We start from the raw sequence: 22,060 nt of genomic DNA, 5'->3' as shown, positions 1-22,060 counted from the left end.
TGCTGTGCAGAAACTTTTTGATGTAGCCCTAGTAGTTTATTTTTGCTTTTATCTCCCTTGCCTCAGGAGATAGATCTAGAAAAATGTTGCTACAGCCAGTGTCGGATTACTGTCTGTGCAGTAGTTAGAAAATTTTAAAGAAAAGTTTATGCAAAAGAAAGAAAGGCAGGAATCCCTTGTTTGTACTGGAACTAATTATATGAAGTCGTTACCAGCCAGCTGAAGTAATATTTGATTTTACAAACACTCTTTAAAAGCATTACTCTGGCAAGCAAGACAAATAGCTTGGGAAAAAGCAGAAAAATTGCTCCTTTACTCAGTCAAGTATAGAAACCACTACTCAAAATTTTTCTGAGTCATCAAGAAATGTTAACTTACATTCTTCTATAAGGAGATAGATAATATTATTGAAAATCCTGTTATCAAAAAATTATTTCAATGAGGAAGGGGAGTTAGTGAACACAGTAAAAGAAAAGATACTATTCAAAAATTTCTCAAAAATTAGAAAAAAAATCTAGAATAAAAAAGAACTCATTGGGAAATATGATAACATAGATCAAGTATAGCTGAATAATTACTAAATTGGATCAGAACATGCAATTATGATTTTATTTAGTCCTATTTCCAACTTGCTGTTGAATAAATTTATTCAAAGATCTACTTTGATACTTTAGCTAGTTATACAGTTAAAATTGGATGAAAAATCTACAGAATAAAAACAATACAAACATATACAGAAAAGAGCTTCAGTGAAATATGCCTACATGTTTTTGAAATTTGTTTATAGTGTGCATGATTTTAATTTTACTCTTTAGGTTTTGTTGTGTTTTTCTTTTGACAGTGGGCACATATTATTTAAGAATATAAATTGTCATCAGAGGAAAACTAGCCAGACTGCAATTATGTTGTAATAAACAACAGTCATGAAATTCTTTATTCTGTCTTGTGGAGTGGCCTTAGGGAAGTTATATACATTTATTATTTTATTAGATCATTTGTATGAAAGTCCTTACTTCACATTAATTTTTCAGCCTTTATTCTTAAAACATAGTATAGGAAACAAAACAGGGTTAACCATTTATGCTTCATCTAAAGATTTTTTTCTTTAACCTTTGTTTTGTGTTTGTTTTGACTAAAGGATTGGTTACAAGATAGACCATCAAACAGAGACCTGTAAGTAAGCCTTTTCTTAATAACCTGAAAGTATCATAGTTATTGGATGTTGTCTTTTTTCTGTTCTTTGTGCCATTTCTTAAAATACTCCTTTATATATGGATGATTTATTTAATTACTATTTTTAAAAGATTTTAATTTATTTGATAGGGGGAATGAGAGAGAGAGCACAAACCAAGGGGAAGGCAGAGGGAGAAGCAGGCTCCCTGCTGAGCAGGGAGCCCAGTGTGGGTCTCAGTCCCAGGCTGGGATCATGACCTAAGCTGAAGGCAGACGCTTAACCAATTGAGCCACCCAGGCATCTGATGATTGTTTATTTTAGTGCCTTTTGTCTCTACATAGAAGAGATTGGGAAAACTCATTTTTTATGAGTTAATGTATACATTTTAGTTATTTTGTATAGTTACACTGTTGTTATAGCCATACTGTAATTACTACTCTACTAAAATCTTCCTTATGATGATACAATTATGATTTTATTTAGTCCTATTTCCAACTTGCTATTGAATAAATTTATTCAAAGATCTACTTTGACACTTTAGCTTTGCAGTTGGCTGACTTCTGTGCCCATCATAAGCAACAAGCCTTGCATCTGCTTTTGGAAAGATAATTAGAGTAGTAATTACACAGTATACATTAGAAAGTCTGCATATAGGGAGATCCATGACAAAGCTGACATGGTAATCCAGAATCCAAAGTAGAAACAAAAGACAATCTGATAGGTAATCATCCCAGCAAAGTAAAGAATTTTAGTACAGATTAAGCATAAAGATAAAGAATCAAAGATAATCTATGTGTTTCCAGCCTAAGAATTAGTATTATAGAATTCTAAAGAACATTAAAAAAAAAAAAAAGTCCTCATGTTTTGATGCCCATTTAATACAGGACACATGGTTGAGTTACTTTCGTATATGGGCTACCTGAGAAAGAAATTATATATTCCACAGTGTTCCCTATTTTCTTCTATCTCCCAGAAATATATGTGAATATATAGAGAAAAAAACCAGATGCCACATGGATATGCAATATTTGGGTTCTTTGGATATTCCGGGCTTGCATGGCATTCGGAAGACCAATCTGTAGTTAGAACTCTTCAGAGTGTATGGTCTTTTATAACCAAAACCGTAGGATGTAAATGCAAAATAGGTACTTGAAGTTAACATTCACTCAGCTAAGAAAAGAATCTCATAGAATGTTGAACCATAGCAATACCCAGAAAGGTGGAGTTGGTTAGCACTCTGGTTCCTGAGAATAGAGTAGTTCATTAGCAAGGGGATGAGGGTGGGGTCAAAATACTTAGTATGTTAAAATATTTATTATTAAGGTGAAAATCAGTGGGAAACATCAGGATCACATCCAAGGTAAGAACTAGAAAGCGATGCAAAAGTTCCCTACTTCAGAGGACCTTTCTGAATCTGGTCTTTTGAGTCCTGAGCAAGGCCTCAAAGCAGTATGATGGGAAAGCTAAGTGTCTAACCCATTTGTTGGATTCTTATTGCATTCTCTTTTCTATTATACCTGTCTGATTTGCACTGGAGTTCATAGAATTAATAGACCCTCCACTTGGTATCAGTTTATGTTGTTATAACTAAATATATTCAATATTGGAAAAAAATTTTTCAACATTATAAATTAAGCTATGCCAAATGATGGCTGCTTGCTGTTCTCTCAGTTCTTTGCCCATCAATTCTGTTGGAAGTGTTTTGAGAATTTTGCAGTTATTTCAAGGCGTTCTTAATCTCCATGAATAGAGAAATCATGGAGCAACTTATTAGTACTGGAACCTTCAGTTTGGCAGCAAACCACTAATAATATTTATGTAAGCATAAATTGGAGGTACAAGTTGATAAAGTATGTGTATATTGACATTCATATCTGTGTATGAATTTGACATTGGCTTGAGGGAAATGGTATATACTCAAACAAAAGTGAGTTTGGATCTCAGAATTACTCTATTAGTATTCTATTAAATAATCATAATAACTATAAAATAAAAAATTGTGGTAGCCAAAACAAAAATTATGTTACAACTTATATTTTTGGTTTTCTTTAGGCCAACTGAAGAAGGAACATTAAATGGTGAGTCCATGTGATAGATTTAATGTGAAAAAATGAGGATTATATGTGATCTGTTATAGCAAATACCTCATTCTAGCCAAGAAACATTAGACTTCATGTTTGAAAGAGCCAAGGTAGTAAAAATTTCTTCCCTCAGCTAGTTTTTCTTCTGACAGCTTCGCAAATACATGAACTCTCCATGTAAATGCTACCATGTCTTTACTGTCACCCCACCCCCCTTCATCCCTGTGACATAGTCTGCACTTTACCTTGTAGTCCCTGTTTTAGTGAATGATACTCTTTCAGACAGTTGGGTCAAACCCAAGGAGGAGTTATTCCTGACCCCCTTGACCTTGTACTCACCTTTTAAATATCTCTAGAATCCATCTTCTAGTATACATCAAACTGCTGCTTTCCATTCGCCCCCTTCATCCTTTTTTAAACCTTTTACTGAAGTATATAGCATGCATACAAAAAAATAGAGATAAACCTCCACCTCAGTGAATTCTCACTAGGTGAGTATATCCATGTAATTAGCACCAAGATCACAAAACAGCTCCTCATGTCCTCTTCTTGCTGAAACCTCTGCCCCTAAATAACACAGTGTATTACTTTTGTCTGTGTCTATGGAATCATAAAGCGTGTACTTTTTTGTCTGGCTTTTTCCTCCTAACACATGTTTGTGAGATTCATCAGTATTTTTGTGTGTAGTGGTAGTTGGTACATTGTCATTACTACATAGTATTTCCTTGTGTGAACAAATCCATTCTGTTATTTGATGGGTGTTTTAGTAGCTTCCACTGTATGATTCTTATGAATAGTGCTGTAGTGAGCATTCTTGTCCATGTTGTTTGATAAACATAGGTATTTTCTGTTGGGCATGTACCTGGGAATAGACTTAATAGGTTGTAGGGTATATATTTGTTCACATTTAGTAGGTAGTGCCACGTAGGTTTTTTCCTTTTTTAAACTATGTTATATTAGTCACCATACAGTACATCATTAGTTTTTGATGTAGTTTCCCTGATTCATTGTTTACGTATAATACCCAGTGCTCCATGCAATACGTGCCCTCCTTAATACCCATCACTGTAGGTTTTTAAGAGTTGTGCCAGTCAGGTTCCCTTGCATTCTGTCTTCTGTGCTGCCACCAGACTGAATCTCTTCTGCTTTACATTTCCCCCCTGTCATTCCTTCCTTAACATGGCATATTTGATTCCTAACAATTAGGTATTCCCTGATTCTGTAACTTTATTTCCTGTAGGTATGCCTGTACTCTTGCTCATTAATTTGTAGTCTTGGTTACATATCCAGGTACTTGTGGAGAATCACTTAATGCCAACACATAACTACAGAATTAGAATATTTTGGAGTGATATCTGGGCAGGTGCACATTGAAAAAGCCCCACAGGTGATTCTGATTTATATTTATTATAAATTTATATATTATATAACATTTATATATAAAATTATTATTGAAAACTGCTGTTCTAGTCATACTAAACAGCTTGCAGTTTCTCAAGTATAGCATGCACTTTAACAATTCCATGCCTTTGCAGATGTTGCCGTGACCACACCACTGCCTTCCAAACTACACTCGTTTTGCGCTTCTCTTTTCTGAGACATTCTTCAACCTTCTTTCAAGCAGGAGGCATTTGGTACCCCTCCTCTAAAGTCCTATTAGTATATATACATCATATATACACGTGTATATGCTATAGTCCATATATATGTATATATTATATATATAATGTGTGTATTTTATAGTTACTACGTGTATTAAAAATGTTGACTTCCTTCTCTTGCAAGACAGTATTTTCTTTTTCATTTATAGTCTAAAAACTTAACACATAGCAGATTCAGTTTATTCTCCATTCTCCATATTATGATTAAAAAGTGAAGTCCTCAAATACATTTAAATATGGAGCAGGGGGTTTTGGGGTATGTTTCATATTCCAGAGTTCATCTTCTTATGGTCAGCCTACTTAAATTGGTTTCTTGGCTATAGACCCCACCTCCTAAAGGTTGAAAACTAAAAGATATTTTTCTTTTTGACCAGGGGAGTATAGGAAGAATACAGTTTATGACAGGAGAGTATCAAACGTGCTTTTTTTCTTTTCAGGTATCCCAGTGCACAGTTAGAACTAATCTGGCATAATAAAAAAAGAGTAATATAGCAAACATACGATGAATATATTTTACTGTTTTTTTCTGTTTTTGAGAAAAGAGCTTACATGAAGGAACTTAGGATGATTATAAGAGAATAAGCAAAAATTTATGCCACATTAGTACTTTTAAAAGGGTTCCATTTGTTTATTTGCCATTTTAGGTCTCGCTTCTCCATTTAAACCAGTTATGGATACAAATTACTACTACTCAGGTCAGTACTATTAAAAACAAAATTTGAACAATATTTGGAGCTTTTAGGGATTTCATTATTTTTCTCTCATTTTTGTACAGCTGTGGAAAGAAATAATTTGATGAGATTATCCCAGAGCATTCCATTTACTCCTGTGCCTCCAAGAGGTAAATCTTAAAAGTAAAGAAGTGAAAGGGAAAATAAACCTTTTATTAATAATGTGATATTTAACTATTGTATAGAACATGGGTGATGACGGAAGGGTCACATTAAATATCAATTACATATAAATTTTAATCAGCAAGAATCAAGTATGTTTTAAATAGAAGAAGGAGTCATCAGAATTGTTAGATTTCTCTGTTTCTGGCTTATCCAGAAGTAATAGTGTATTCTAATTCAGCAAGGTTCTTAATCCATTGTCTAGTAAAGAAAGCATAGATAATTTGACATCACAGGGTTTGTGGAACATTTGCTTTCTTAAAAAGTTTTTCTTGAAAATGTTCATAATTTCAAAAATGCTTATCATTACTAAATACACATGAATTTTAGAGATATTAGTAGATTGTTGATTTCTGAGAATTTGTTGCCCTTAAACTTCCTTTATAAAATGACAAACAACTTTGTCCAGTTCACTTTCTGTTCCTTACTTAATCTTAAAAAAGATAACTTGCTAATTTTTGTCCACTTTGTCATTTTAAGAGAGTCATAATTTGACCTCAGAATGTGTCCATTCATCTTGCAGGTGAGCCTGTCACAGTATATCGCTTGGAAGAAAGTTCACCCAGTATACTGAATAACAGCATGTCTTCTTGGTCACAGCTTGGCCTCTGTGCCAAAATAGAGTTTTTAAGTAAAGAGGAGATGGGAGGCGGTTTACGGAGAGCTGTCAAAGTACAGTGTACCTGGTCAGAACATGATATCCTCAAATCAGGTCATCTTTATATTATCAAATCTTTTCTTCCTGAGGTGGTTAACACATGGTCAAGTATTTATAAAGAAGATACAGTTCTGCATCTCTGTCTCAGAGTAAGTGCTAGTGAATGCGAAACAGTGGAACATTATTTGAGGTTCATCTTTATACTTCTAAAGTTTGTTAAACCAATAAGATCTTAGTTTCAGTGTTCAACAAGGTGTTTTTTGTGTGTTGTTGTTGTTGTTCTGTAGGAAATTCAGCAACAGAGAGCAGCACAGAAGCTCACATTTGCCTTCAACCAGATGAAACCCAAATCCATACCATATTCTCCAAGGTAAATCTTGAAATATTTCTTAACATCTTTTGGTTTTATGTGGGTAGCATAAAACCAAAGAACCATAGTTCTTTTTGACCTTCATTATTAATGCTGAATATTTAATTGTTTACCCATTTTAAAGCTCAATTATAATTTTGTTCTAATTTATTTAATTACTAATTAACTATTATAGTTAAAATAGTTAAATATAGTTAAAAATTCAACTATTTAAATTATTTAAAGCTACTTAAATTTAAATAGCTAGAAATTTATTAATTATAAAACTATTAATATCTAATCTATTTAAATATTTTTTATCAGGTTCCTTGAAGTTTTCCTGCTGTATTGCCATTCAGCAGGACAGTGGTTTGCTGTGGAAGAATGTATGACTGGAGAATTTAGAAAATACAACAATAATAATGGTGATGAGATTATTCCAACTAATACACTGGAAGAGATCATGCTAGCCTTTAGCCACTGGACTTATGAATATACAAGAGGGGAGTTACTGGTACTTGATTTACAAGGTAAATTTATTAAAGAGTTGCTAAAGTGAAATTGTACAGTAGATTCTCACCTAATCGTATGTTATGAATGATAAACAGAAATCTACTGACTTATAGACAGGTAAAACCATGGGTCAGTAATGAAGCTATTACTAAAAAGTGAGTAACAGCCATAGCATATAGCCCTCAGGGCCCTGAATAGTGGCATCTTGTTATTTCAATTGTTATTTAGGTAATACGGATGTTTTGATAAGCAAAACATATGCAATCCACTATTCTACTCTTAGATGTGTATGTAGCCCCAGTCTTTCTTTTTTTTTTTTTTTTTTAAGTAAGATTTTATTTATTTATTTGACAGAGAACACAAACAAGGGGTAGGGCAGGGAGAGGGAGAAACAGCCTTCCCCTGCTGAGCAGAGAGCCTGGTGTAGGGCTCGATCCCAGGATCCTGGGATCATGATCTGAGCCAAAGGCAGATGCTTAACCAATTGAGCCAACCAGGCACCCCATAGCTTCAGTCTTTTAAAATTATAAAGAGGGGGCTCCTGGGTGGCTCAGTGAGTTAAAGTCTCTGCCTTTGGCTCAGGTCATGGCCTCAGGGTCCTGGGATCGAGCCCCACTTCAGGCTCTCTGCTCAGCAGGGAGCCTGCTTCCTTCTCTCTCCCTGCCTGCCTCTCTGCCTACTTGTAATCTCTGTCTATCAAGCAAATAAATAAAATCTTTAAAAAATAATTATAGGGGCACCTGGGTGTCTCAGTGGGTTAAAGCCTCTGCCTTCGGCTCAGGTCATGATCCCAGGGTCCTGGGATAGAGCCCCACATCGGGCTCTCTGCTCAGCAGGGAGCCTGCTTCCTTCTCTCTGCCTGCCTCTCTGCCTACTTGCAATCTCTGTCAAATAAATAAATAAAATCTTTAAAAAAAAGTTATAAAGACTTTTTTTTTGAAACAATAATAAGTGTATCTGTTGTTCCTGATGTTTATGTTCTATATTATTGTGACTTAAACTACCTAAATACTTAGTGGATTAAAACAACCATTTTATTTGCTTACAGTTCTTTGGTTCAGGAATTTGGATGGGACATAGTGAGGATGGCTTATCTCTGCTATCTTCTCAGAGGGTTTGAATGGTTAGAGTGTAAGCATGGACAGCTTGCTGGAGTCAAATGTCTGAGGTTTCTGTTCATTGACATCTGAATCCCTCAGTTCACCATGTGATCTCTCCCCGTGGCTATTTAACTGGGGACTTTCTTATAGCATGGTAGTTTCAGGTAGTTAGACTTTTACATAGCAGCTAGCTTCCTCCAGAGAGAAGGCAGTAACCCTTAGGACTAGGTCCAGAACTGGTGCAGATCTCTTCCTCTGCATTTTATAGTCCAGGTGATAAGGATAACTCAGATTCAAGAGGTGGTGAATGGCTTCTGAGTAAATACTACTTCTTGAGTAAAGTAGCATGTATACAAAGAAGGAAAAAGTGATCATAACCGTTTTTGCAGACAGACTCTCATACAGGTAAAAGGGGATAAAAAACAGAAATTGTGGTTTGGAGAGGGCCAATTTGCTTACAATAATGTCTGAAGCTTCACAACAGGGTCAAAGGAAAGTAAAATTTTATGAGTAATTTGCCAGCTCTGCCTGAGTGGTACTTTCACATGATAGCTTCCATAATTTGTTTTTGCTTAAAGAGCAGCCTTAATTTCAAATGTCAACACAGACCAGATTTCAAAATCACAAAGATGATTTAGAATGTTTATCATTTGATGGCTTTTTTATTATAGACAATAAGTCACAAATATCAAGGATTGTGCTGAAAAGCAAATGGCATTGATTCAAGCTCAAAAAAGAAAATCTGTGTAAAAATAACTATCCTTTTTTTAGTAGATCACCATTTTATATAAATGATTTAGTAGTATATATAGTGACAACTAGTATATATTATTAGGTGGGTCAATCCAGTTAAGTAAAAAGGATCTTCAAGTTTATTTATTTATTTTTTTAAAGATTTTATTTATTAGAGATCACAAGTAGGCAGAGAGGCAGGCAGAGAGAGAGGAGGGAGCAGACTCGCCACTGAGCAGAGAGCCCAATGCGGGGCTCGATCCCAGGGCCCTGGGATCATGACCCGAGCTGAAGGCAGAGGCTTTAACCCACTGAGCCACTGAAGACAGACACTTAACCAACTTAGCCACCCAGGCACCCTAGGACTTGGCAACTCTTGATCACAGCATCATGAGTTCAAGCCCCATGTTGAGAGTAGAGCTTACTTTGAATAAATGAAAAGATGGAAGTTCTTTTCAATAGGCAAAGTAGTTGTGTTGTTCTTTACATCATTAGTATGTTCCTGGAGCCATTTTTCTTAGGAATATTTGACACAGTTACTACAGACAAGTTAAGCACTATAGAAATACATAAAGATCAGTTTTCCATCTTTACCGTTTCTCTACCTCTGTGAAGACAAATACACAGAGGCTTTGTTTTTTCCTTACCATTTTTTTGTCTTTTTCTTAAGAGAGAGCGGAAGTGGGGAGGGGCAGAGGGAAAGAAAGGATCTTCAGCAGGCTCCATAGTGTGGACCCCAACTCGGGGCTCAATCTCACGACCCTGAGATCATGACCTGAGCTGAAATCAAGAGTTGGACATTTCTGACTGAGCTACCCAGGCACTCCTTTCTTCCTTATTTTTAAATCATTTTGTTTTGTGTTGTGATTTTCCTCCAACTAGGATGATGCTGTGTGTGTTTGTGTGTGTGTGTATTTCATTTGTTTTTGTTTTTTTTTTTCCTAACAGTATATCATGGGTATCTTCTGGGTCATTACTGATAAATCTAAGTTATTTCTTTCAATATCTGCATAACTTATAGAGGAGTGACATGATTAACTCTTTCTTTGTTTTGTTTTGTTTTTTGGTACTACAAACAATGCTGCAACAAGCATACTCATGGACTACTACTTTTATTTCCATGACATAGATTCTTGAATTGGCTTAGTAAGAAGAGTTGAGTGCAATTTTTAAAAACTATTTGAGAGAGAGAGAGAGACAGAGCACGAGCAGGGGGCGAGGGTAGAGGGAGAAGCAGACTCCCTGCTGAACAGAGAGCCTGATGCAGGACTCAGTCCTAGGAGCCTGAGATCATGACTTGAGCCAAAAGCAGACGGCTAATTAATTAACTGAGCCATCCAGGCACCTCTAGATAAGTGCAATTTTAATAGCTGCTGCTGAGTTACTTTTCTAAAAGGGTAAGAGCTCTGGAATTCATATGTAAGACTTGATGTGAGTGCCCATTTCTCCACAGATGACTTTTTTTTTTTTTTTTTTAAGGATTTATTTATTTATTTATTTGAGAGAGAGAGAGAGAGGAGAGGAAGGGTAGTGGGAAGAGGAGAGAGTCAAGCCGACTCGGCAGACTGCACTGAGCATGGAGCCAACAGGATCTCACAATCCTGAGATCAGGACCTAAGCTAAAACCCAAGAGCTGGATGCTTACCTGTCTGCACTACCCAGGTGCCCCTCCAGTATTGAATATTCTTGATCTTTGCCAGTCTGATAAGTAGTAGGTCAGTACATAGTCTTTATTTATATGAATAAATAGATAAAAGAAACTGAAAATATTTAACTACACTTTTAATACCACTGGGAAAGGATGAAGGTAAAGGAAGATGTTTGTAATCTTATTCTTCATGTAACCTGAATCTTGCAAGAAGATATATTCATGTGTTAATGTATGAGTTTTAAATATCCAAAACATTTTAAAATGGCCTATAAATTACCTAATTGTTCTTTGCTAACTAAATTGAAAAAAGGGATGGGGCACCTGGGTGACTCAGTTAACAATCTGACTCTTGATTTCAGCTCAGGTCATGAGATGGAGCCCTGCATCCAGCTCTGTGCTCAGTGAGGAGTCTGCCTGAGGATTCTCTTCCTCTCCCTCTCCCTCTGCTTGCATTTGCTTGCTCTCTCTCTCTCAAATAAATAAATCTTTAAAAAGGTGGGGTCTTGAGATCATGTAGACCTTTTTTTTAACATAAAAGTTAAAAAAGTTGTTTATTTGCAACTTTGTCCCTGTTTGCATCACAAGCAAGTGCCATTGACCAACTTTTGACAATTAACTCTATTCCTGGTGTAGGAGCTGTTTGTCTTTGGTACAGTGTTAAGGACATAAGTCAGATTATGAAATAACAAGAGAGAAAAACTACAGGCTTGAATAGTTTAACATCATACATGTTTGATGCTGTAAAATCTCATAACTTTTCATTATGCAAATGTCAGTGTTTATATCAATCATATAAATTTTCTTTTTTTTATATATACATATCAAGGTGTGGGTGAAAATTTGACTGATCCATCTGTGATTAAAGCAGAAGAAAAGAGGTAATAAATTTTAATTTCGTTAAGATACTTTATAATTTCAAACTCTACATTTGTTTGCATCAACTACCTTTTTTTTTTTTTTTTTTTAACTACCAATTCTGCAGATCCTGTGATATGGTTTTTGGCCCAGCAAATCTAGGTGAAGATGCAATAAAAAACTTCAGAGCAAAACATCACTGTAATTCTTGTTGTAGAAAGCTTAAACTTCCAGGTAAACATTTTCTTAACCAGTCTAATTTATAAGTTGTTAGGAAATTTGGTTACTACTATACTTCAAGGGCACAAATACACATTATTTAACAAATGGATCTATGCTTTCTTTAATTGCTTATAAAAATACAAAGTTCATTGATTTAATACATATTGATTATGTGTCTGTTGGATGCCAAGAATTGTACTAGATTTGACAATACGATAGTGAACCAGACAAATGCCCTCTATGGAATTTAGTCAAATCTTTAATACTGACAGGATTAACAGGGAGGTATAGGACTGTATAAATGCCCAACAGAAAAACTAGAACAGATAAGCAAATCACTTAACACAAACTTAAGAGGTTGGGGAATCCTACCTGGGGAACTGACAGATTACCTAAAATTGAAGGTTAAATCGACTTTCAAGTTAGCCTGGCAGAGTTGGAGAAAGAGTAGTCTGTGAAGCAGGAACAGATAAATTCTCTCAGGATTGTAATTTTTTATATTTAAAGAATTATAAATTATGATTGAATCTAAGAGCACAAACCAATGGTTCTCACCCTGTGGTGTGCATCAGCATCCTTGTGGAACTTCTTAAAAATCATAGGTCTCTGGGACTCACCCTTGAATTGTATTTTTTAAAGTCCCTGTCATTATGACCAATAATGCAATAGTTAGAACCAGACTACATGGTTCCAGAAAGTACCTATATTATAGAGGTGTAGTTTTTGTTTGCTTATTTGTCTGAGGATTAAATGAGTTGATTATTGTGAAGTATTTAGAACAGTGCCAGGCATAGAGTAAGCCTTTTAACTTCTGGTAAAAGGCTTGGTATGTCTTTTAACTTCTTAGTTGTTCATTATGAGTATACAAGAAATACCATTAATTTTTATGTTTGTTTTTTATTTATTGACTTGTATCCTGCAACCTTTCTAAACTCACTTAATTCTAGGAGTTGTTTTTGTTTTGTTTTATAAACTCCCTGAAATTTTCTGTATAGATAGTAGAGACAGTTAAATTATTTCCTTTCCAACCTACATACCTTTTTTTTCTTTTTCTTGACTTTTTGCACTGGCAAGGAATTCTAGTACAGAGTTGAATAGGAACAGATTGTTTCCAATCTTAAAGGGAAAGTGTTCAGTCCTCCACCATTAACATGATGTTAGCTTGTAAGGGTTTTGTAGATGTACTTCATGAGGTTGAGAAAATTTTCTTCTACTTGTTTCTTGAAAATGCTTATCCTGAATGGTGTTTAATTTTGTCAGGTTTTTTTGGTTTCTTTTTTTGACGTCTATTTATATGGTCATTTGTTTTTTCTTCTTTAATAGGTTAATATTACATTGTATTGCATTGATTTTTGAAATGTTGAACCAGTCATTCAGGACAAACTGCTTTGTCATGATATATTATCTTTTTTTATGTATTGTTGAACTCTGTTTGCTCATATTATGTTGAGGCTTTTTCATCTGTGCATAAATAATATTCTTATATATTTCTTTTACCTTGTACTGTCTTTTGGTATCAGGATAATACTGACCTTAAAAATAAGTTAGAAGTTTGCATACTTCTTTTGTTGTGGAGAGTAGATTGTTTAGAATGTATACTCTCCCCCTTTTAAATGTTTGATAGAATTGTCTGGTGAAGCCATCTCATGTAAAGTTCTTTGTCAGATTGTTTTAAATAAGTTTAATTTTTTAGGCAGATATATGACTATTGGGGTTATCCATTTTTTTTTTAGTCAGTTTTAGTAGTTTGTGTCTTTTAAGGAATTGGCTTATTTAATTGTCAAATTTATGGGCATAGGATTACTTATATACTAATCTTATATTTTTAATATTTGGGGTCTCTTGAATCCTCTGTTATTATGGTAATTTGTCTTTTTAGTTTCTTGGTTATTTTGGTTACAGTGTCAATTTTATTGATACTTTGAAAGAATGAACTTTTCATTGTTCTACTCTACTTTCTGTTTTCAATTTTACTGATTTATTCTCTTTATTTTTTCTGCTGGCTTTCATTTAGTTTGTTCTTTCTCTCATTTGTTAAGGAAAAAAGCTTAGATTATTGATTTAAGACCTTTTTTGTTTTTTATTTATTTTTTATTTTTTGAAAAGATTTTATTTATTCATTTGACAGAGACAGCAAGAGGGGGAATACCAGCAGGGGAAGTGGGAGAGGGAGAAACAGGTTTCCTCTTTTTTTTTTTTTTTTAAAGATTTTATTTATTTATTTGTCAGAGTGAGCACAGGCAGTCAGAGTGGCAGGCAGAGGCAGACGGAGAAGCAGGTTCCCGCTGAGCAAGGAGCCTGATGTGAGACTCGATCCCAGGACGCTGGGATCATGACCTGAGCCGAAGGCAGCGGCCCAAACAACTGAGCCATCCAGGTGTCCCCAACAGGTTTCCTCTTGAGCAGGAAACCTGACGCACGGCTCTTCTCAGGACCCTGGGATGATGACCCGAGCTGAAGGCAGACACTTAACGACTGAGCCACCCAGGCACCCTGAGACCTTTTTAAATTTTTTTTATTTATTTTTATTGACATAATGTATTATTTGTTTCAGGGCTACAGGTGTATGATTCATCAGTCTTACACAATACACAGTGCTCGCCACAACACATACCCTCCCCAGTGTCCATCACCCAGCCACCCCATCCTTCCACCCTCCTCCAGTCCAGCAACCCTCAGTTTGTTTCCTGAGATTAAGAGTCTCTTATGGTTTGTCTCCCTCTCTGGTTTCATCTGTTTAATTTTTTCCTCTCTTCTCCTATGATTATCTGCCTTGTTTCTCAAATTCCACGTATCAGTGAGATCATATGATTATTATCTTTCTCTGATTGACTTATTTCCTTTAGCATAATACCCTCTAATTCTGTCAATGTTGATGCAAATGGCAAGATTTCATTTTTTGATGGCTACCTGCTATTCCTGTGTGTGTGTGTGTGTGTGTGTGTGTGTGTGTGTGTGTGTGTGTGAGATCTTTATCCATTCATCTGTTGATGGACATCTGGGCTCTTTCCATAGTTTGGCTATTGTGGACATTGCTGCTATAACCATTGGGGTACATGTGCCCCTTCAGATTACTACATTTGTATCAATGAGGGATTTGAGACCTTTCCTAAGAAAACATTTACTGCTATAAATTTCTCTTTAGGCATTACACTGACTGCATCCCATGAATTTTGGTATGTTTTATTTTTGGTCTTATTTAAAATATTTCTTATTAAAAAAATTAAAAATAATAAATAAAATGTTTATTTTTCTTGACCTTATTTTCTGACCTAGGGACTATTCAGAAGTGTTTTCCTTAGCTCTCAAATATATGTTAATTTTCCAGATAGCTTTCTGTTGTTGACTTTTTTTGTTGTTGTTTAATTCCATTATGAGAGCATGCTTTTGTATGATTTCAATTTTTTTAACCTTAATATAGTTTCTCTGTGAGCGTTACCTATCCACTTGAAGAGAATATTATAATGTTGATAGAATGTTCTATAAATGTTAATTATGGAAAGTTTTTTGATAATGTTCAGGTTTTCTCATATCCTTGGTGTTTTTGTCTCCTTTTTCTGTTGATTACTTAGAAAGGAGGTCTTGAAAGTACAGTTATGGATTTGTCTGTGTTGCCTTTCAGTTTGTCAGTTTTTTCTTCAGGTGTTTTGAAGTTTTGTTCTTAGGTACATACACATTTACAGTTGTTATGTCTTCTTGGTGAATTGATTCTTTTTATCATTATAGAACGCCATGGTAATTTTCCTTGTTCTGAGAAGTCTACTTTGTCTGATATTAACATAGCTACTCCAGCTAGTTTTTGATAAATGCTTTTATCAAATATATTTTCCCATTCTGTTTACCTATATATATTAATTGTATTTAAAGTGGGTTTCTTTAAAAGAAAAAAATGTGGGATCCAAGCATATAGTTGGGCCTTAGGTTTAATTTGTTTTTTGTTTTTAAGTTTACGGTTTCCATTTTTAACTGGCATTTTAGACTTTTTACATTTAATGTCATTATTGATGTGGTTAGACTTAGGTCTTACTTTCTTGTTTTCTGATTGACACCTTTGGTTTGTTTGGGTTTTTTGTTTGTTTCCACTCCTTTTTTCTGTTTCAGTATTCTGTTTTATCTCTATGTTTAGTTTTTTAGTGCTTGCTCTTAGTTTTTCCTAACAAGAATACGTGTGTTTTGCTTTTTTGCTTTTGTTCATGAAGAGTATTTTTACTGGATCTAGAATTTTAGGTTGATACTATTTTCTTTCAGGGCTTAGAAAATGTTCTGTCTCTGGCCTGTGCTACCTCTGATGAAAATTGCACAGTCGTTTGAATTGTTCTTTCCCTATATGTGATGTGTCATTATAATCTAGCTCCTTTCAAAATTTGGATTTTTAGTGGTTGATTCTGATACGTCTAGTTATAGCTTTGTCTGAGTTTATCTTTTTTCTAAATTTTTTTTTATTTTAAAGATTTTTTTTATTTATTTGACAGAGATCACAAGTAGGCAGAGAGGCAGGCAGAGAGAGAGGAGGAAGCAGGCTCCCTGCTGAGCAGAGAGCCTGATGTGGGGCTCGATCCCAGGACCCTGGGATCATGACCTGAGCCCAAGGCAGAAGCTTTAACCCACTGAGCCACCCAGGTGCCCCGTCTGAGTTTATCTTTATTCAGGTTTACTTAGCTTCTTGAATTTACTAATTTACGATTTTTATCAAATTTGGGGATTTTTTAGTTCTTCTTCAAGTATTTGTTCTGCATCAGTCTCTTTTCATCTCTGGAGCTCCCATAAGAATATTAGACTTTTTGATACTGTTTCGCAGGGACTTGAGTCTCTGATTTTTTTCCTAAAAATTATTTTTTATCTGTTGTTTAGATTGAATAATTTCGATTGATGTATCAAGTTCACGTACTCTTTCCTTATTCTTCATTTCTTGATTCCCCTACCCATGCACTGGATTTGTTGTTTCAGTTATATTTTCTAGCCCTATAACTTCTTTTTGGTTCCTTTTAAACTGATACTTCTCTGCTGAAAACTTGTTTTTCTATTCTTGGGTCTGTTTGCCCTGTGTCATGGAGTGTGGTTATAGTAGCTGGTTTAAAGTACTTTAATGGTTCCATCTCAATAATCTTGAGGTTGGCATGTCTTGTCTTTTTTGAGATTCTTTGAGATATTTCTAGTTCTTTGGATCTCCAATAATTTTTGCTGGCTATTTTGAAATTATGAGATTCTGGGTCATATTAAAAATACTCTAAAGAGTGTCAATTTTTGTTGTTTATGTTAGTAGGCAGTCAGTTAAGGTCAGTTTACAATCCCCGTCTACCTTTTGTATATGTGATTCCAATGTCAGTTTGGTTTTCAAAGCCTTTGCAGTATTACTCTGATTCCTTTCACTGTAAACAGACATGGTCAACTTTAGGAACTGACTGGAGGTTTGCACCATAGTTGAGTCCTCAAAGCCTCTCCTGTGCTATCTTTCCAAATGTGTGCCATTGGAGGGTGAACTTGGAATTTCTTATACAAATTTAGAGTGCCCCTCTCCATTTTCTTCCATTCCATGATTTCTTGCATACTTTGTGATTCTGAAGGGCCTCTTTTTAGGCAGGGTGGAGGGGCCGGGGACAGAGCACGTACTCTGATTAGAAAGCCAGGATTATGGCTTCCCTATATTGTCACACATTTCCTTCAGCTGAGTCCATTTCTGATACTAAGTGTCAAGGAAAAAAGAGAAACTTTTTAAATCATAAAGATAGTGATTTTTAGTTCTTGTGGTCCCAGGGAAGGGTTTTTATCTTGGAATTCCAGGTACTTGCTCAGCTGCCACCACCCTGACTCCCTCTCCGTGACTGGGAGTTGTCTTAGGTAACATCCAGAGGAGCAAAAAGAGAAAAGAAAGAGGGCATTTCCCTCAAGATTCTCCATTCCACAGAGTCCTCCTTCCTGACCCTCTGGCCAGGAAGTTCTAGAGTTTTTTCTGTCCATGCTCACTGTACATTTCTGAGATCAAGCTGTATGTAATTCTAAGCCTGGAAATAAGAGAGGGGGGAAAAAAGCCCAAAACACTCACCTCTAATTGAGGTCATTCTTCAAGTTTTGATCCCCTTTTTTGATGTGTTTGCTCACTCTTTTCAGGAGTCTCAGATAGTGGCCTTATGTTTATGTGAAGGGTTTTAACTTGTACTATGTGGAAGAGATAAAATTGAATGTGCTTAGTTCATTTTAGCCAAAACTAGAACATAACAGTAGGTGAATTTAACAGGCAGCCCAGATACAATTTTTATTTGGTTATTATATAATAAATTATATTACTTAAAATGGTGTATAAATTATGTGTCATTTGGAGCCAGTGATATTTTAAATATAGTATACCTATTTTTTAAATTATTATCATAATCAGGATTTTATAGCTTGAAAGAGGCCTTAAAAGCAATCCAGTCAAAATCTGTTGTTGTCCAGAACATATCATTAGAAGTCACATGATTTGTCCATGGTTACACCATAAGTTAACATTTTCAGGACTTGAATTATAATTGGGTTTCTCTCCATTGTTCTTGGTGTATGATATAGCTATAAATTAATTTGCATTCCCTAAGACTATAGTGACACAGTCTTGGAATTAAAAATTTATCAAAACTTACTCATATAATGTAGCAAGTATGTATTTGGATATTGAATACAGGCTATCACTCAAAGAGTTCATTTCTGAGTGCCAGTTCTATTTTATGTAGAGATAAAGAAGTATGTGGATATATGTAAGACTGTGGTTAGTTTTAAGTTAAATTTGTTATTATTGCATTGTTTTCCAATTCTGCAGCCATTGTCTATAACTCCCAAAGTAATTTCATCCTATCCCATAGCTATAAATATAATCCAAAAACTGATAATATCAAACTTATCTGAAGACATACTGTCTTTCCTGAGCTCTTGTTTCTGTATTCAGTTTCCTTCATCTCTACTGGGATACCTTAACAGCATCTTTTTAAGTAGTACGTCCATTGCAGAACTCCGGACTCATTTCCCACCCCCATACTTCCCTATCTTACTGTTTACCCAGTTGCTCAGACTCAAAACTTAAAAGCTGATTGGTTTTTCTTCTCTCATCTTTCATAGCCAATCTGTCAAATTCTTTCTACTCTTTTTCTTAATGAAGTCTTCCTAGAATTCATCTGTTTCTCTTAATCCTCATTGCCACCATTCGTTTCCTGTGTTCTTGCCAAATGCCCTTAACAAGACTTCATATGACAGTCAGAATAGTCACTTAAATTTGATTATTTCCTCTTTCAACACTATTTAATACTGTCAGCTTCATACCTTGCATCCCATAGATCAGGGGTCAACAACTTTGCTGTAAAAGGCAAAGTAGTAAAGTATTTTAGGGTTTGTGGGCCATATGGTCTATGTCACAGCTCCCTGGCTCTACTGTGGTAGTGCAGAAATAGACAAAGGCAGTCTAAACAAATAAGCATGGCTCATTCCGATAAAACTGTTTACATGATGGACATTGGGGAGGGTGTGCGCTATGGTGAGTGCTGTGAATTGTGTAAGACTGATGAATCACAGATCTGTACCCCTGAAACAAATAATACATTATATGTTAATTTTAAAAAGTTTTTTAAAAAAAAGGCAGCGGGGTGAGATTTGGCTCACTTAGTATATTTTGATAACCCTTGACCAGTAGCTTTGCTTGACCCCATCTTCTACTAGTCTTCCCCTTAGTTACTGCGTTTGAGCATGCTGTCTTCTTGCTATTTTTAGGAAACACCAAGTCCATTTCCTTTTTACAGTCTGCAGTTAATCTTCCCTCTACCTAGAACACACTTCCTAGAGCTTTTAGTCATTTCTCAATATTCAGGTCTTCACTCAGATGCGACCTCCTGTGCCTCTTCCGCCTATGCTTAAAAGAATCATCTTCCACCATCTTCTTTCTGGCCCTCATCATACTGTTTCCTTCAGAGCCCTTATATATTACACAATTCTGTTTTGTTTTGTTTTGTTTTGTTTCTCTTCAGCCACAAGAATATAAGCTCCATGAGAGCAAGGACCTTGTCTGCCTTGCTTATTACTGTGTTTCCACTCTTAACATAAGTTACTGACTCATGGTCAGAACATAATACTTATTTGTTGAATGAATTCATTTTTATGTGTGTAAATTTTGTGACTTTTGGATTTAAAACAACCTGCTAGACTATAGATCTGGCACATTTAGAGGAAAATTGATTTAGAAAATGTTAATTTTTCATTTCTGTGAAATACTGACTCTTTTATCTTTTTTTTTGTTGTTGTGGGTGTGAATATAGATCTGAAGAGGAATGACTATACACCTGATAAAATTCTGTTTCCTCAGGATGAGCCTTCAGATTTGACTCTTCAGCCTGGAAATTCCACCAAAGAATCAGAATCAACTAATTCTATTCGTCTGATGTTATAATATTACTGAATCATTGGTTTTGCTTACACCTCACAAAAATGTTACCTTGTCATTTTTCCTTCAGGAGGAAATTGTTGAGTAATAGAGAAAAATGTATGAAAATGAACGTGCTAATTCAGGCACAGTTAAAAGGTCAATATTCTTTTGACCTGATTAAAGTTGTCAGTCGGGAACTCCCTATAGGATACAGCTGGCACCTGTTAAATTTTTAAAGTAAAGGAAAATTAGTATTTATAACTTTTTAAAGGGCTCTTTTTAGCAGAGGATTCATTTGACTTTGTTCTGATGAGGGTGATACCCTCTGTCATGCGGTGCAATACCATTAACCAAAGTTAAGTGTCTGTGCAGATTTTCTTGGCAGCTGGTTTACTGCCGTTCAGCTAGTGAAATGAAGAAATCACCCAGCCTTTTGGTTAAATGGCAAGACGTCTTCCTCAGTGTGTTTTAGTGTGTTCAGTGGTGATGTCACTAGTTCCCAGCTAGATGCTTATTGGCCATGGGAAAGGAGATGACTTATATCCTAGATCCATAGGGATACAAGAACCCAGAGCTGAAAACCATTTTCTAAGAGGGACTTTTATGAATCAGGATTAGGCTCCATAATTAAAGATGGAGGCAATTTTTTTTGTTAAATAGAGCCCAAATTGTGCGGAAGTATTAGGTTTTTTTTGTTTTTTTAACATTGTTTTATCAAGTCCTTGTTAAGTAGAAGAAAGCCATGGTAGACTGGTATAATCTAAATATATCAGAGAGAAACCTAACTCACTGTTCAAGAGAAGTTACCTTGTAAAAAAAGTTCAAGTGCTTTTTTCCTATTTCTGTTTGTAGTGACAACCTGGAAGCTACATACTTCTCCAAAGATTTTATTGACCAGTATATCAAATCAGAATGTAAACATAAATTCTTGCATATATTTAAAATTGTGTAGGAACATCTGAACATGAGTATGTTTGTGGTACTTACTTAAGAAATTGAGTTGGATTATCATTATGTGATGTCGGGAGATTGCAATGTAACTTTATGCAAATAAAATGTAATTTAACTGCCCCAGATATTGTTGAATACTCAACAACAAGAAAAGCTTTCATCTGACTAAAGTTTTATGCTTTTTTTTTTCTTTTTGTTTGTTTCCTAGGTACTAATTTTAATTTTTATTTAGGAAGGAGCAGTGTAAATCTTACTTGTATTCAGTAGTGTATCTCATAGATACAGACAAGGCAAGAAGAGATAAGCTGTTTAAATAGTGTTTAATATTAAAGGGGGGGAAGAAAAAGTGTATTAAAGATATTATACTATATACATTTTGTATATCATAAAATCTTTAAAAGAAATTAAATAAATTTATTCTTGTTTACAGATGTTTAGCGAGTTTAATCATTCTGAAAAATTGTGTTGTGTTTTCAGAGTGTCTTGGTTTTTTTATTTTCAGAGTATCAATTTTTTTAAATGAACCATTTTGTACACTTAAGCTTTTTCACTTCCTGTCCTGTATATTGTTCAGAGTGGTCTTGTTTCCTACTGTTTCTCTCTTTTTTTAAAGATTTATTTTTAAGAGAGAGAGAGATCAAGCATGTGCAAGCCAGGGGAGGGTTAGACAGAGAGAATCTCATGCAAACTCCCCACTAAGCATGGAGCTCAATGTGGGGCTTGATCCCACGACCCCGAGATCATGACCTGAGCTGAAATCAAGAGTCAGATGTTTAGGGGCGCCTGGGTGGCTCAGTGGATTAAGCCTCTGCCTTCGGCTCAGGTCATGATCTCAGGGTC

At 35.2% G+C, this 22,060-nt stretch overlaps 1 protein-coding gene across 4 annotated transcripts in view; it reads left to right on the top strand.

Annotated features, from left to right (window-relative positions):
- The window catches only part of TRPM7 (transient receptor potential cation channel subfamily M member 7), a 113,023-nt gene extending 91,372 nt beyond the window's left edge, over positions 1-21,651 (top strand). Inside the window, exons 30-40 of one of the 4 annotated variants that reach the window (XM_059181533.1) lie at positions 1,139-1,173; positions 3,227-3,252; positions 5,561-5,611; positions 5,692-5,757; positions 6,333-6,616; positions 6,755-6,837; positions 7,141-7,346; positions 11,639-11,690; positions 11,795-11,901; positions 15,035-15,065; positions 20,163-20,301. In XM_059181533.1, the coding sequence (XP_059037516.1) occupies positions 1,139-1,173; positions 3,227-3,252; positions 5,561-5,611; positions 5,692-5,757; positions 6,333-6,616; positions 6,755-6,837; positions 7,141-7,346; positions 11,639-11,690; positions 11,795-11,901; positions 15,035-15,065; position 20,163 (942 nt within the window). In that variant the 3' untranslated portion in view covers positions 20,164-20,301. Of the gene's footprint in view, positions 1-1,138; positions 1,174-3,226; positions 3,253-4,545; positions 4,649-4,790; positions 5,535-5,560; positions 5,612-5,691; positions 5,758-6,332; positions 6,617-6,754; positions 6,838-7,140; positions 7,347-11,638; positions 11,691-11,794; positions 11,902-15,034; positions 15,066-20,162 lie in introns of those variants that run through there. The other 3 variants (XM_059181532.1, XR_009355572.1, XM_059181534.1) reach the window with 3 other exon arrangements.
- The last annotated feature ends 409 nt before the right edge of the window (positions 21,652-22,060 follow it).

The sequence above is a fragment of the Mustela lutreola genome, chromosome 7 (assembly GCF_030435805.1).
Source record: "Mustela lutreola isolate mMusLut2 chromosome 7, mMusLut2.pri, whole genome shotgun sequence".
In the NCBI taxonomy this organism is placed as follows: domain Eukaryota; kingdom Metazoa; phylum Chordata; class Mammalia; order Carnivora; family Mustelidae; genus Mustela; species Mustela lutreola.
This window is presented reverse-complemented; position numbering and strand designations above follow the sequence as displayed.